This window comes from Lepidochelys olivacea (genome assembly GCF_965140295.1).
Source record: "Lepidochelys olivacea isolate rLepOli2 genome assembly, chromosome: 1".
In the NCBI taxonomy this organism is placed as follows: domain Eukaryota; kingdom Metazoa; phylum Chordata; order Testudines; family Cheloniidae; genus Lepidochelys; species Lepidochelys olivacea.
Window position 1 is genome coordinate 102150246 of NC_140411.1, and position 14234 is coordinate 102164479.

General features: G+C 39.7%; 1 protein-coding gene across 1 annotated transcript in view; it reads left to right on the forward strand.

Moving 5' to 3' along the window:
* The window catches only part of PCCA (propionyl-CoA carboxylase subunit alpha), a 394113-nt gene that overhangs the window by 151951 nt on the left and 227928 nt on the right, over nt 1–14234 (forward strand). The window contains exons 11-12 of the mRNA XM_084616704.1: nt 83–177; nt 4743–4893. Coding sequence (XP_084472830.1) covers nt 83–177; nt 4743–4893 — 246 coding nt within the window. The remainder of the gene's footprint in view (nt 1–82; nt 178–4742; nt 4894–14234) is intronic.

Consider the following 14234-nt stretch of genomic DNA (forward strand, 5'->3'; position numbering starts at 1 on the left):
ATGACAGCACAGGCATCTGATAGTGGCATATAAAAAGGCCAAATATATTCACTTGTTTGTTAATAGCATCATATTCTACTAGGTTTTGGCAGATAAGCATGACAATGCTTTGTGGCTGAATGAAAGAGAGTGCTCCATTCAAAGAAGAAATCAAAAGGTTGTGGAAGAGGCACCAAGGTGAGTATAAACTTCTTTCCTTGTACGTTTTTATGAGCATTGATTATGCTTTGGAAAGCTGCTACTTTTACATATTGTACAAATTTGAACAATTTTTATTCCATTAAAAAACACCATAAAGACAAGTAGTAGTGTTTAAGTAACCAATGCAATTCTGATGCAGAATTTAGCATTGCAATATTCTGATCTAGCTTCACAATGTTCACTCTATGTCAAGTTATTGCAGTTTTTATTCATAATCTTGTATAAAATAGAGTACTGATCAAGTATTTTAGACATACACACAGAAATTTTCTCATTTTGTGATAGCCTCCTACCAGTGAGTACAGAAGCAAAATGAAGTCTCAAACTCACTGTTCCTGAAGACGTTCATTTGCTACATTAATTGATAGAATAGCAGAATCTGGCTCTGTTTCTCAAGTGTTGAGTAGTACCTTACTCCATAGCAAGTCCCTATCAAATTAATGACCTGTCGTAATTAGGAGTCCAGTACCTCCACCTGCTCAATGTTTTTAACTCCATTGATTTTAGTAAGAGTTGAGGCACATTAGCTCTTCACAGGATTGGGTCTTAAAAGCTGTCTAATACATCGTCTTATAACATACTGCAAAGGTGTTCACCAGAAAGAATATACGTGGGAAAAAAAAGAAAGTGGGAAAACCTGGATTGCTCAAAATCAGGAGGATGCCCCAAACTGCATTTAATTATCTATTATTAAATGCAACCACGTTTAGGTCTGAACTTGCAGTTGTTCAGTAGTGCAGAACAGCATTGTAGAACAATTTAGGGTGTGATGACCACATCCAATGGGCATTTAGGATCATTTTAAGTTACTTGAGTTAAAATTTGTTTATGGCCATAGAGCCAACTCTCCCCATCACTTACAAATAGCATTTAGGACCTTGAGTTTGTATCTGATCTGACAGACAGTAATTTTAAGTGCAGGATATCCCATAACACAATACATTGGTTGAGCGCAGACTCAGAGGAAAAAGTGCTACCTTGATTAATCATGGTCACTTCTTGCAACACCTGTGTGTTCCTCAAAGGCCTCCCATTCAAGAACCTGACTTTCTTTCAGTCGTGAGATTTGATTGCTTAAGATCACAAGATAGCGCAGCTGCTGAGGACAGAATGGTAATCGATGGAGTTCTAGTCTACGACTAGGACTACTCGGTGCTATGGTAATACAAATAACAATAATTTTGAAATATGGAGACTGCCATAGTGTGTTACAAACTGAACCTGAAATTTAAAAAATGATTATAGTATAACTTCCAAAGTCCATGGTATCATCAATGAAAGGAATTCTCATTGACAGTTTAGCGTAGCTGTGGCATAAAATTATGTTTCAGATGTAACAATGCTCCTCAGTTCTCAAAAGTAATCTGCTTTATATCTGAATGAAGGGAGCAGGAATATTTTGGAAAATATTTTGTATTAAAGTTGCATTGATGAACAGAGATGCTATTGGGATGGGGAGTAACATTTTGCCCATGTGTCCATCCCTGAGGCTGTAGAAACAATAAAACAAGTCAATTGTATTGTCTTTAATTGGCTGCACGATAGCTTGAAGCAGGTCTCATAACTGAAATGTCACATCTGATCATATTTTCTCTTCTTGATGCTTTTATCTTGTGAAGTCTTTTTATTCTGCAGCCTTCATGCTGCCAGAGGAACTATTTAGTTAACAGTAACAGGTATATGAGGTGGAGAAGGAGTGGAAGTCATGTTTAAAATGTTTCATTTTTAAGTCGTGTGTGTGATTAGTTTGAAGAAAGGGCTGTTTAGGGTGTATTGAGAGGAGGGGGTGAATTGTTTAAAAGGGAGAGAAACAATGTATGTAAAAAGTAAAGGCACTGAAGGGAATAGAAAACCTCAGTTAATTAACCTAGCTGATTGCAGAGATAATCCAGTCATTTTAGTGTATAAAGCTTAACCACATGGCATAGATCAAGTTTAGCAGTGTGACACTTCTGTTCCATTCTTCTGCGGCAGCAGGAGGCAAGAAGAGAGATCTCAGACATACATTTAGCAAATACAGGAAGATATTACTGTAGTACAGGGAAGTAACTGTCCTTTTATCCATATGAGAAATATTAATGGTTGTTCTTGAAAAGGAATACCAAGGCTATAATTCCAAATTGGAAATGTACTGCCCTTCATAAACCATTCAAACTGTGCTCTGTGGTTGATGACATCAACAGAAGACCCTTTATTGAATTATAGCTTTTTATTTAACTTGTTGCTATGCATTATTCTGTTACTGAAACAGTATAATAGACCCTCATCTCTTTGTATTGCCAGTGCATAACCATGCCTTGGTAAGATGTGTTCATTGCTTCCCTCATCCCTTTGTTTCTTGTGATCTCACCAGAGGTGTTAGAGCAAAGACTGATACCTTTTCTGAAATCGGACATTTTGTTTTCAGATTCTTTTGTTATATGTAGCCAGTAAAGAGGGTCTTTTTCCCTAAATCTAGAGAGCTTCTTTTAACATGCCAAAAGTCTCTGGTTTATTGTCCATAAGAATCCAGATATATTACCACTCTAGGAAGGACTGAGGCCAAAGTAGTATTTTACCTATAAAGGAGTGGTCTCCCCATTGTCTCTGGTTAGTCCAAAATCGTAGCTCGCTTTTCTTTTGCTTGAGTATAACTCATTTTCTTGCACAAACTCTCTAAGCATTCATCTTCTAAACATTTTTCTTTCAGTTAAAAGTCTTAGGAAATACTGTAAACTAAGGCCCTGATCCAGCTTTTGACTCTGTCTAGCTAGTTCTCTGTGGTCATGTGGCGCCCCACTTACTTTAGTGGGGCTCCAAGCAACTACAGGGGTCCTCCTGTGTGGTACTCTTTGCAGGGGTGGGGCCTAATTCAGGAAGACAAGCCACAGATGCACAAAACTCACTGTTGGAGATGGCTGACTAATTCCCCCTCTAGGCACCATGCACTTTTTTTTAATCCAACTGTCTATAAGCAAAGATCTTAGAAACGACTTAAACCAAAAACATTCTTAAAAGTGGCCAGGTGTGGGCTAAAACTGATTCTCTATTATCTTTTTATATTTTATTTTCTTGATTGTAGTTCTGACATGTTCCTAAAATAAACGGCAACAAGGGTGTAATAAATATTTTTGCTTACTGCTGTTTTGTTTCTAGTAAGGGACAAATCTGATCTTTTATTTAAGATCATGTACAAGGTTCAGCATCTCCTACAGAAAACCTTTCGATTGCTTTGGTAAAAGCCACAAGAGTTTCTCTAGCTGGATAGGTTAATCTATATCTGAACTTGTTGTGTAGTGGAGAGGAATCATCAGAATATATGTGTTCTTGAGTTTGTAAATTCAGTGGCCTATTGGAGGTGACGTATTTAGTTTCCTGGGGTGAGGAAGCTTGACTGTCAGGGAGCAGTCTCAGCAATGGCTCGTGAGGGAGGAGCTGAGCTGCACTTCGGGGCAGAAGAACAATGCTGAATGGTGGCCATGCTGTGTTGAAGGGAATGAATCAAAATCAGAAAGCCACACAACTAAAACTTGCAGTTTAAGGGTAAAGTTGAGAGAGAAGATTTAGGATCTGAAGGTGGAAGCTGCAAACTGTCATTGGTTATCAGATTCAATATTGTGCATGTCCTAGTTTTCTTTCATCACAACCTTGCCTGCATACAAGAAAGTCCAAATTAAAACAAAACCGAAACACAGTACAGATTCTCATTCAGACTTTACGAACTTCCAAAGTTTATCATAACTTGGATTACAGAGCACATAGCTATGAAACATCCAGATAATTATATTTCAAACAGATGCGGAAAACCACAACCATAAGGTTTGCTCTTGTTTGTCTAGGCAGTAATATTTCCATAGTGTAGCTATTGTCTGCAGGCTTCATTATTGTCCAGAATTTTCTTTAATGTTGATTTTTAATAATTAGATGTGCTCTCCAAATAACTGATGACTTTTTAGGTTATATTGTTTTTCAAGATCTCAATGTTGTACAATGTGTATATTGATTTAATTTATATCTTGAAAGCATTTTCCTGTAATTTGTCTTGAAGGTACTCTCAGTACTGAAATGCATTAATACTGGTTACCAAGAGTGCTGAATGCTGCATTTAATCTTTATTTTTTAAAGCAATTTAGAATGAAATAATCTGTTCGTTCTAAAGTTGTGCTAATCTTCTGAACATGGATGGAAGTACAGGAATTAATAGTATGTTTCCAATTTTAAGGAAAATTAATTTGGAGTAATATAGGGTGTGAATTTAAAGCACAATATTAGCTCCCTGTATGGTTAAAACTAATTCAGAATAAGGCACTCTTATTCCAGAATAAGAGTGTCTACACAGGGAGTTAATCAGGAACAGCTCTTCCAGAATAACTCCTGGTGTAAATAAGCCCTTAACTTGTTTATTCAACAGTAGAGAGATAATATAGTGCATTTGACTGACCAGAAGTGGTGTCCTATTTAATTTACATGGGTTTTTTTTTGCCCTCTTTTGTATGTAGCTTAAGAAAAGGATACAATTCTGTTTTTCTAACTAAAGAAAGGCACTTTTTCTGAATTTGTAGCACTTTTCTGGACCCTGAGACACGAAGAGCAATGGGAGAACAAGCAGTAGCTCTTGCCAAAGCTGTAAAATATTCCTCTGCTGGAACTGTAGAATTCCTTGTGGACACCAGGAAGAATTTCTACTTTTTGGAAATGAACACTAGACTTCAGGTAAGAAAAACAACTGTTCAGATTCAGAGACAGGATTATTTAAAATAAAATTTTATATATAAATAAATAAATCCCTCCAAACATAGAGCCTGATCCTGTAAAGATCTACATATGAGTAACTTTACACTGATGTTAATAGGTCTACTCGCATGAGTAAGCTAATGTGCCCAAATCTTTTCAGGAATGGGGCCCTTGCAGAGCACATAGAAATGAGCATTCAGTGCGTTGCTCTTTGTTACACTTGACCTAAAGACCTTGCAAGAGGTCACAGTTAAGTGCTACTGTGAGTTCACAGTAAGTGGCTAGCCACTGTGTTTTGATACTTTTCCCTCTTGGTAACAGAAATTTCCATGTATTTTTCATGCTTTGGTGAAAGTTTGTTGAGTTTTACCAGCAAGGTGATTAAACTACACAATGATGTCAGAAATAAAAATATTGACACATTGAATACTATTTTAGGTCATGAATATAGTACAAATATACTAAAAAAGGATAGCTCTGTGGATTTCAAGTGGTGTTTGCACTTAATTGTGGAATTGATAATGTGAAATAGAAATGGCTGGAAATAATTCCTTTTTAAAAAGTTATATTTTTTATTAAAGGTTCCTGTTTAATAGCCAGTGTGTCCAAAAAACCACTATTGATAAGCTTTCTTCTGCTGCTACTTTAACATACCAATAATAGCTATATAAGGAAACAGGGTGCATATCTTAAAATCTGTGTAGCATTCGTGAAGATATGACAACATAACTTGCCAAATCTCATGTAAACAAGTAAAATATTCTCCCCTTTCTTCTCCCCCTTCCCCCATGATTTCGAAGCATTACAGAAAATGAACTGCTAATCTTTATCTAAAAGGAACCAAAATGTGAAACGATGCAATAGGAACAATAACATTTGTTCAAATTGCAGCAGCTTTTTAACTCACTAATTGGGCCAGATTCTGCCTGCTTCTTTATACAGGTCTGCAGTGATGGGGAGGGTAAAAGGAGCTCCTCCTACTTCCATTGTCCATGCTCAACCTGCATAAGGGCCAGGCACATTTGTAGAGAATGGAGCACAGGGACCACACCCTTAGGTTGGGAAGGGGCACGGAGGAGGTGATGGGGCCTGTCAAGCTGACTGGAGTGGCTCATGAGCATGAGTACCAATCTCAGGGCATACTGAAGAAGCATGGCAGAAACCCCAAATTGGTTGAGAGTTCTCACTTAGATTTCACTAACCAAGTATCAAGCATGAACTTCTCAGGCTCTATAACAGCCTAACCATGGAGTCACTCTCGTTTATCTTACCACCCAGGCAAGCTTGCCTTTGTGTTAGTCCCTTACAACAAAAATCACAACAATATTCAGATTACTCCCCATCCCAAAGGAGCTGTCACTTACCCCAGGTCAGCTGCACCTTCGCTCCTACACCAAAGACAACACTTGTAGTTAATCCTATAATAAACTAACTACAGATTTATTAACTAAGAAAAGAAATGAGTTATTTACAAGGTTAAAGCAGGTAAACACACACACACACACGATACAGTCTAGGTCCCAGAAAGTAATAGAAGCTGCTGTAATATGCAAGCTTTATAATTTCTCTAGGGCTAACCCAGGCCAAGCACTGGGGAACGCTTGCTTATGCTTAAAGATCTTTGCCCATCAGAGTTCAATCAGCATAGAGATCATCAGTTCCTTTTTGTCAGGGATTTTTATTCTTTTCCCTCAGCATTCAAGCTGATGGGACACGTCCACCTGCAGGTCTCCTCTTCATGAGTGTGGAGGGGAGCAATCAACAGAGTCTTTGTCCTTCGACGTTTCACAATGGCTCAGTTGGTTTCAATGGGCCTGTGACATTCTATACCTTGGGGGAGTGTACTGTAACCCCCATATTCGTCATTTTCAGATAATCGTGATCTTGCATATAAAGCATGCCTTGTAAGGTATCGGGGGAAAGGTTATGATCTTCTGAAAGTCATTTTTCTATCCATATATGTATATCATTAATGCATATGAAGTTATGAGAATTGTGTTGTATGGTTGTCACTAAAACATGCCTTAAGTTGGGGAATCAGCCAGATATTAGCTCCCCAGAGGCAACAGCAAGGAAAGTAACCAACACCCAGATGGGTTTCAAACAACCAATCAACAACCATTGTCCAGCAAGGGAGGTACAATTCAGTGACTCACCTGCATAAGGCCACACCAGGGGAATTGCTCAACCTTGCCTGGAGACTCAGCAATGCCCCCAGACATGCCTGGACTTGTGCTCCCCAAGCACATGGAACTGAGGTTATAAAACAGAACACAGTGGCCACATGCTGGGCTTTTCTCCTTCACCCACCTGCACTGCAAGCAACAAGGGCACTCTGAAGACTCCAACTGAGGGGACTGGCTCAGATTTCAAGGGTGAAATCTGTATACTACGGACTGCAATATCCAGTGGGGTGAGGAAAACTGTTTAATCTAGATGTTGCCCAATCTAATAGGGTTGAAAGTTTGGACTGCATGCTTATATTTTCTTTTCCTTAGGCAAAAAGTCAGTTAGTTACCAATCACTTAAAATCTACCTTTTATAATCAATACATTTGTTTAACTGTTTATCTTTACCAGTGAGTTTGTTTGATGTGTGTGACAAATCTGCTCAGGTTTTGCAAGGGCTGGTGTATATTCACTTTCCATTGACGAAGTGATGAACCAATTAATAAATTAGAACTGCTCATCTTGAGCATTGCAAGACAGTATATTCCTGAGGTACAGTGCTGGGAGCTGGGGGGTTTTGGCCCTGGTGCCTTTCTCTGTGTGATTCATGAATGTCTCTGGGAACATTCATGCAATCTGTCCAGGTGTGGGGCTCCACATGCTGTTGTGCTGGGTGATCACAGAGCCTGGAGGGGTTTGCTGCTGGTCACTATGCTTGTGAAAGACAGCCCAGGCTGGAGAGAGTTAAGGAGGCACAGCGGTCCCACAGTCCCAGGCTGCACCCCGGGGATTCCGTCTCAGGTCCTTCTTGTGTGCAGGACCTAGCATCTTCTGTAGGAAGCCAACATTTTACATTATTTAATGCTTCTTTCCTGCTTCATGAGTTACACAGCTACAGAGGCTTACAGTGCAAATACTCAATATAGCCTTATAACATGAAGTAAAGATGTTACATGAAATTAATACATGCAGCATCCTACAAGCATTTCATAAAGTCTAAACACTTTTTTGAATACCTATTTAAATAATACTAAAACACGGGAGCCAGACCGGTTTCCAGCTATACATTCATCAGTGTTCAGTTGGGGCCTAGGAGCCTTGGCATGAGCTGGCACCTGATCTGCCAGCATTATCGGGCCATAAACCTGTCTTCCCTTCCATAAGCCTGCACTGGAGAGAAGGCTGTACCCTATAACACTGATCTTCCTACACTACAAGGAGTGCTTTTTTGGTGCCTGCCCTGATATTGTATAGCTCTGCACTGCTGTTACTATGACTATGTCTACCAGGCACAATTTAGCCCTATGTCAGATTTGATGAGAAGTGGTAAGGATTAATCACTAGACAAGTTGCCAATTTATTGGCCATTAAAGTGCTAGTAAACGCTTGTTTCTTCTGTATATACATTCTGTACATTTATAATTCCCAGTTTGTCTAGCATTTCATATAAAGCTTCTGATAAATCTTTTTATGATTATGAAAATTCATATATGCTAGAATCCTAACCTGATGCCAACAGGGATACAGGATCCTAAATTTTCTCCTTTAACACAGTGTTCATTATCTATTAAGGTGTTAGGCTGAAATACAAATGTGATCAGTAGAGTACCCATGTGCTCAATTCTGTCTGTAGCTTTTTTTTTTAATCATTGTATGTCTGTCGGTTTTGCGCTGTAATATGTGGTGGTAAAAATCTTCCAATTCCTCAACATCAAACTCATTCAGTTGTGAATATCTCCAAATTGACAAGAAAAAAGCCATCAGAATGGAATGAATGCCATCTTTAGAAACTTTAAAGATTTCTGTCAAATATTGTGTAAGCAGTTTGAGAGGTCCCCTCTAATAGTAGACCCATTCTTTCCAAGTCTTAAGAAATTTACTAACCTTAAATTACAATACTTATGTACATTCTCTAATTCTACTATCTATCTTGGCTCTGTATTATCTGTAATTAGCATTTCAGTTTGAGGCTGGAGGGTAGCAATTTTCTTTTTCTTCTCCAAGCTTTCCCAATTGATCTGTCACTTTTCCCAGCTCTCAAACTTGAGTTTCTGTTCCATGAACAGATATGTAACTAGCATCTAGTTTTTGCTCCCTTCTATTATGAACCAAACATAGACACTCTAATGAACGATCTCCAAATTTAACTTTAGAAACAGGAGAGTCTCCAGATGTCCGTGTATTTGCACTCACTTTTATTGGTACATGCTTCAGCTTTCTGCCTCTTGTACCTTGTAATTGCTTATGAATCAGGATTGCTTGCGAGTTTACTCTTTCTGCTAGTTTGTGCAGAGCTCCCTGTATTTAGAGAAACTTTTCTTGAGGGTCAGTTTATTAATAGGTTAAAGTGTGCCAAGCCTACCCTTGGGCACACTTCAGGCATTATTCTCTTTACCTTTTGGCATCCTCAAAATTAATCCTAAATAAAATGTGCAGTTATGTCACAGCCTTCATTTAGCCCAGAATCTGTCCCAGCTAGGGACTGATTGGGAATTTTTCTGCTATATGTTTTTTTGGTCAGAAAATGCTGATTCATGTAAACTGAAACTTTTAGTGGAAACATCTGTTTCAACAAAACTGACGTCAGGAAGGTTTCTCAGGTCTAGGATTAGGTGTAGGGAGGAGGAGAAAGAGACTGATCCATCTCAGAATAGCTAATAGCAGTGGTTAGGTCACTCACTTGGGTTGTGTGAGTGCCCAGGTTCAAGTTACTGCTCTGCTTGATTTGGAGTAAGGACATGGTCTCCCACATCCCATGTGAGTACCCTAATCACTAGGCTATACAGTCTCTCTCTCTCTTTCTGGCCCAGTGAATAATTAATTATTTACACAAAGCAGAACAGTTCCAGAAGGAGAGATTGAGAAAGACATTAGAATAGGCAGTAGCCTGGTGATTAGGGCACTCACCTGGGATGTGGGAGACCCAGTTTCAGGTCCTTACGCTAAACTAGACAGAGCAGGGTCTCACATCCCAGGTGTGTGTCCTAACCATCAAGCTGCTGGCTATTCTGGCGTGGGTTGGTGTTAACTACATTGGGGCAGATCCTTTCCTCTGTTCCAAACTCTTTATGCTGCCTACTTACCTTCCTTAGGCGTGTTGAGCATAGTTCCAAAACATCTGCAGCGTGTCTTACCCTATCATGCGGTTTTTAAATTTTTTGAGGGAGGTGCTATCTTTTGATCAATTCCTTGGGAAGATTCTTTTTTACCACACAATCTTGTAAACAAGCACAAATAAAGGATGTTTGTTTTTTTATTTCTGTGCTAAATGTTGCAATACAGTATGAAGTTGGGAGGCAGAAAACCAGTGTACCAGCGATATGATTTCTATTATAATTTAGATGAATTGTTTGTTACAGATGTTTTACTCTCAATCAGTGGTTCAGGGAAAGTGAATTATTATTTGCTGTCAGCAGAAAAATTTTACATCTAACTGTCCTACCATATGCTGATGACTACAAGAGGATCTGAGATCAGCTAATTTTGTTAGGGAATAAATCATTCTTGCTATCATGCAGAAAGTATACAGACTTAGATGCTTCCCATATCAGTTACAAGTGAGCTTGCTGTGTATTGTCATGTACTACACATTTGGAATAGCTTTCAGGCAGAGTTACCACTGTTAGGAGCAGAGCATATGTTGCATATTTGATCCTTTATAGTCACTCAAGGAGTGCATTGGTTTGTGTTACTTAGTTGTCATTTGGTTAATAAAAAGAAGTCATAATCAAGAATAGTGTCAACATGCTTTGAAATAAATTAAAAGCAGAATCTCAGCTCTATAACCTTCCTAGCTTGAGAGCTGTGTCAGAATTTCCCTTTCTAGCAAACACATTCAAAATGATTGTTTTTCTTGCTTTAGGAACACTTCAGTTGAAATATTATTTCTATTAGGCTTTAGATCTAGAGACACTAATTCTTGTGAATAAGGCGTATATGTAATGTAGAGGTGTACAATGTTGCTAAATTTCCTCTAATGTAAATTATCTGATGAGGGCAAAAAAGGTTTTCAAAATGTTAGAACTAACTAACTAACATTTGAGGAATTTTGTCCATCCATACATGTGTCTGTATTTTGTTTGCTTGTTTTTTTTGCTGACCTGATGAAGACCGTTGAAAAGAGAGAGAGGGAGACATACCTTCCAGAATAGCTAATAGTCCAGAATTTAGGGTACTCACCTGGGATGTGATAGACATAGGTTCAAGTCTCTACTCTGGATTTCCAAGTGCTGTTGCCAGAAAATTATATTCTGTCTTACATTTTTTTGTTTTTTAAAAGAAAATTCAACACAGCCTATGAATGTAAGTGTTCTGGAAATGGCTTTTGACCGGTCTGCTGCCACTGTTGACTGTTTTATGTCCATATAGCACAATAATGGGAAAAATATCCTTGCAAAGTAAAATTGACAGAACAGAATTCCATATCTAGGTAGTAGATCTACCAAAACACCAAAAACGTCAGGCAGAGTAGGTACTTGAATCTGGGTCTCCCATGTTGCAGGTGAACGCCCTGACCAGTGGGCTGTTAGCCATGCAGGGGTGGGTTAGTCTGTCTGTTTCTTTTGTGAAAAATTTTGAAAGGTCTTGGGTTTGTCCTGATGCAGAAAGGGAAAATATTTTAAAACCTTGACAGTTTTCATGGGATGGGAAACTGATTTTTGTCCAACTCTTGTAATGAACTCAGTGTAAATAACTAGATAGATACAACTAGAAGTTGTTTTCTGCTACCTGTAGCAAATCCCTGAGAAAGTAAGTGATAGTTTTTGTTGGCTGGTTTGTTGTTTTTTGTGGGGGAGGTGAGGTGGGTGGGAAGGGGTGGTTGTCATTGTATCAGAAGACTGCAATATTAAGAAATGTGAAGTGTCTCAAAGTAAAATTTCAAATGACTACAACTGCAATTTGCTGAGGCATGTTGTTCAGGTTTCTTAATGTTGCATTGCTGCATTCATTTTGTGTAGTCCATCAGACAGGCATGAGATGGGAAAGGCTTTCAGTTGTTACTAACCTGGGCTGGGTTTAAACTACTGACCGAGAGGTGAAAGGTTTCTTCTCCTGTTACCAATCCCCTAAGCCTCCCAGAATCCAGTCTTCACAAAGTTTATGCTGGCTGTCCATGCCTGTTTGTTGGGCCGGAGGAAAAGGTGATTTTCCTGCCAGACAAGACTCCTTTACACAAGAGGGTCAGCTGACAACAGTTAACTAGATTTTGCCATGCTCTTGCCTCTTTAATGCAACTTCCATTGTATAGCCACTAGCTGTTTGCTGCTTCTCAAACTCTCAGGAAGAACTACAGAAAAACATTGCGAATTGTTATTGACAGAAGAGACTGCATTGTTTCCAAAGTCACTGAATCTGATGGATGCCATTAATAGAGCTGCCAACACATGGAATAATGTCTCAGGCCATGTCTACACTAGCACTTACGTTGCAAAACTTTTGTCACTCGGGTGTGAAAAAAATACACCCCCCTCCCCCCTGAGCAACATGAGTGTTTATGCCACCAAAACTTGTGTGCACAGCGCTATGTCGGTGGGAGACACTCTCCCGCTGATAAAGCTACCACCGTGCATTGAGGTGGTTTTATTATATCGACAGGAGAGTTCTCTCCTGTTGGCATAATGTGGCTACACGAGTGCTCTTACAGCGGCACAGCTGTAAGCTTGTAAGCACAGATATGGCCTCAGATATGATACCACCATGTGCCGGGAATAAAATATATCAGAGTGGAAAACAAAGGAAATTTTTTTTGACATTGAGAATAAGCCTGAGAAAGAAACCAAAGAGTTTATCAGTTTTAGTTGCTTGGATATGAAGAATATTTAAGAATGTGACCACAACCAGCTTAGTTAGAGGACTTCAGGAGGACTCAGAGATTATTGCTGACTATAATGCAAGCAAGAGGAAATAGAAGCTCTAGAAAGAAAGGTATAAGAGTTTTTATCAAGTGTGAAATGGGAAGGAAATTCTGTAGAATTAACAGGCTGTCAGGATTTGTCAGAAGTGCTAGAGGAGCCAACAAGGGGGGGAGCTTTTCTTGACCTGCTGCTCACAAACCGGGAAGAATTAGTGGGGGAAGCAAAAATGGATGGGAATCTGGGAGGCAGTGACCATGAGTTGGTTGAGTTCAGGATCCTGACACAGGGAAGAAAGGTAAGCAGCAGGATACTGACCCTGGACTTCAGGAAAGCAGACTTCGACTCCCTCAGGGAACGGATGGGTAGGATCCCCTGGGGGGCTAACATGAAGGGGAAAGGAGTCCAGGAGAGCTGGCTGTATTTCAAGGAATCCCTGTTGAGGTTACAGGGACAAACCATCCCGATGAGTCGAAAGAATAGTAAATATGGCAGGCGACCAGCTTGGCTTAACGGTGAAATCCTAGCGAATCTTAAACATAAAAAAGAAGCTTACAAGAAGTGGAAGGTTGGACACATGACCAGGGAAGAGTATAAAAATATTGCTCGGGCAAGTAGGAATGAAATCAGGAGGGCCAAATCGCACCTGGAGCTGCAGCTAGCAAGAGATGTCAAGAGTAACAAGAAAGGTTTCTTCAGGTATGTTGGCAACAAGAAGAAAGCCAAGGAAAGTGTGGGCCCCTTACTGAATGAGGGAGGCAACCTAGTGACAGAGGATGTGGAAAAAGCTAATGTACTCAATGCTTTTTTTGCCTCTGTCTTCACTAACAAGGTCAGCTCCCAGACTGCTGCACTGGGCATCACAGCATGGGGAGTAGATGGCCAACCCTCTGTGGAGAAAGAGGTGGTTAGGGACTATTTAGAAAAGCTGGACGTGCACAAATCCATGGGGCCGGATGAGTTGCATCCGAGAGTGCTAAAGGAATCGGCGGCTGTGATTGCAGAGCCACTGGCCATTATCTTTGAAAACTCGTGGCGAACGGGGGAAGTCCCAGATGACTGGAAAAAGGCTAATGTAGTGCCAATCTTTAAAAAAGGGAAGAAGGAGGATCCTGGGAACTACAGGCCAGTCAGCCTCACCTCAGTCCCTGGAAAAATCATGGAGCAGGTCCTCAAAGAATCAATCCTGAAGCACTTACATGAGAGGAAAGTGATCAGAAACAGTCAGCATGGATTCACCAAGAGAAGGTCATGCCTGACTAATCTAATCGCCTTCTATGATGAGATTACTGGTTCTGTG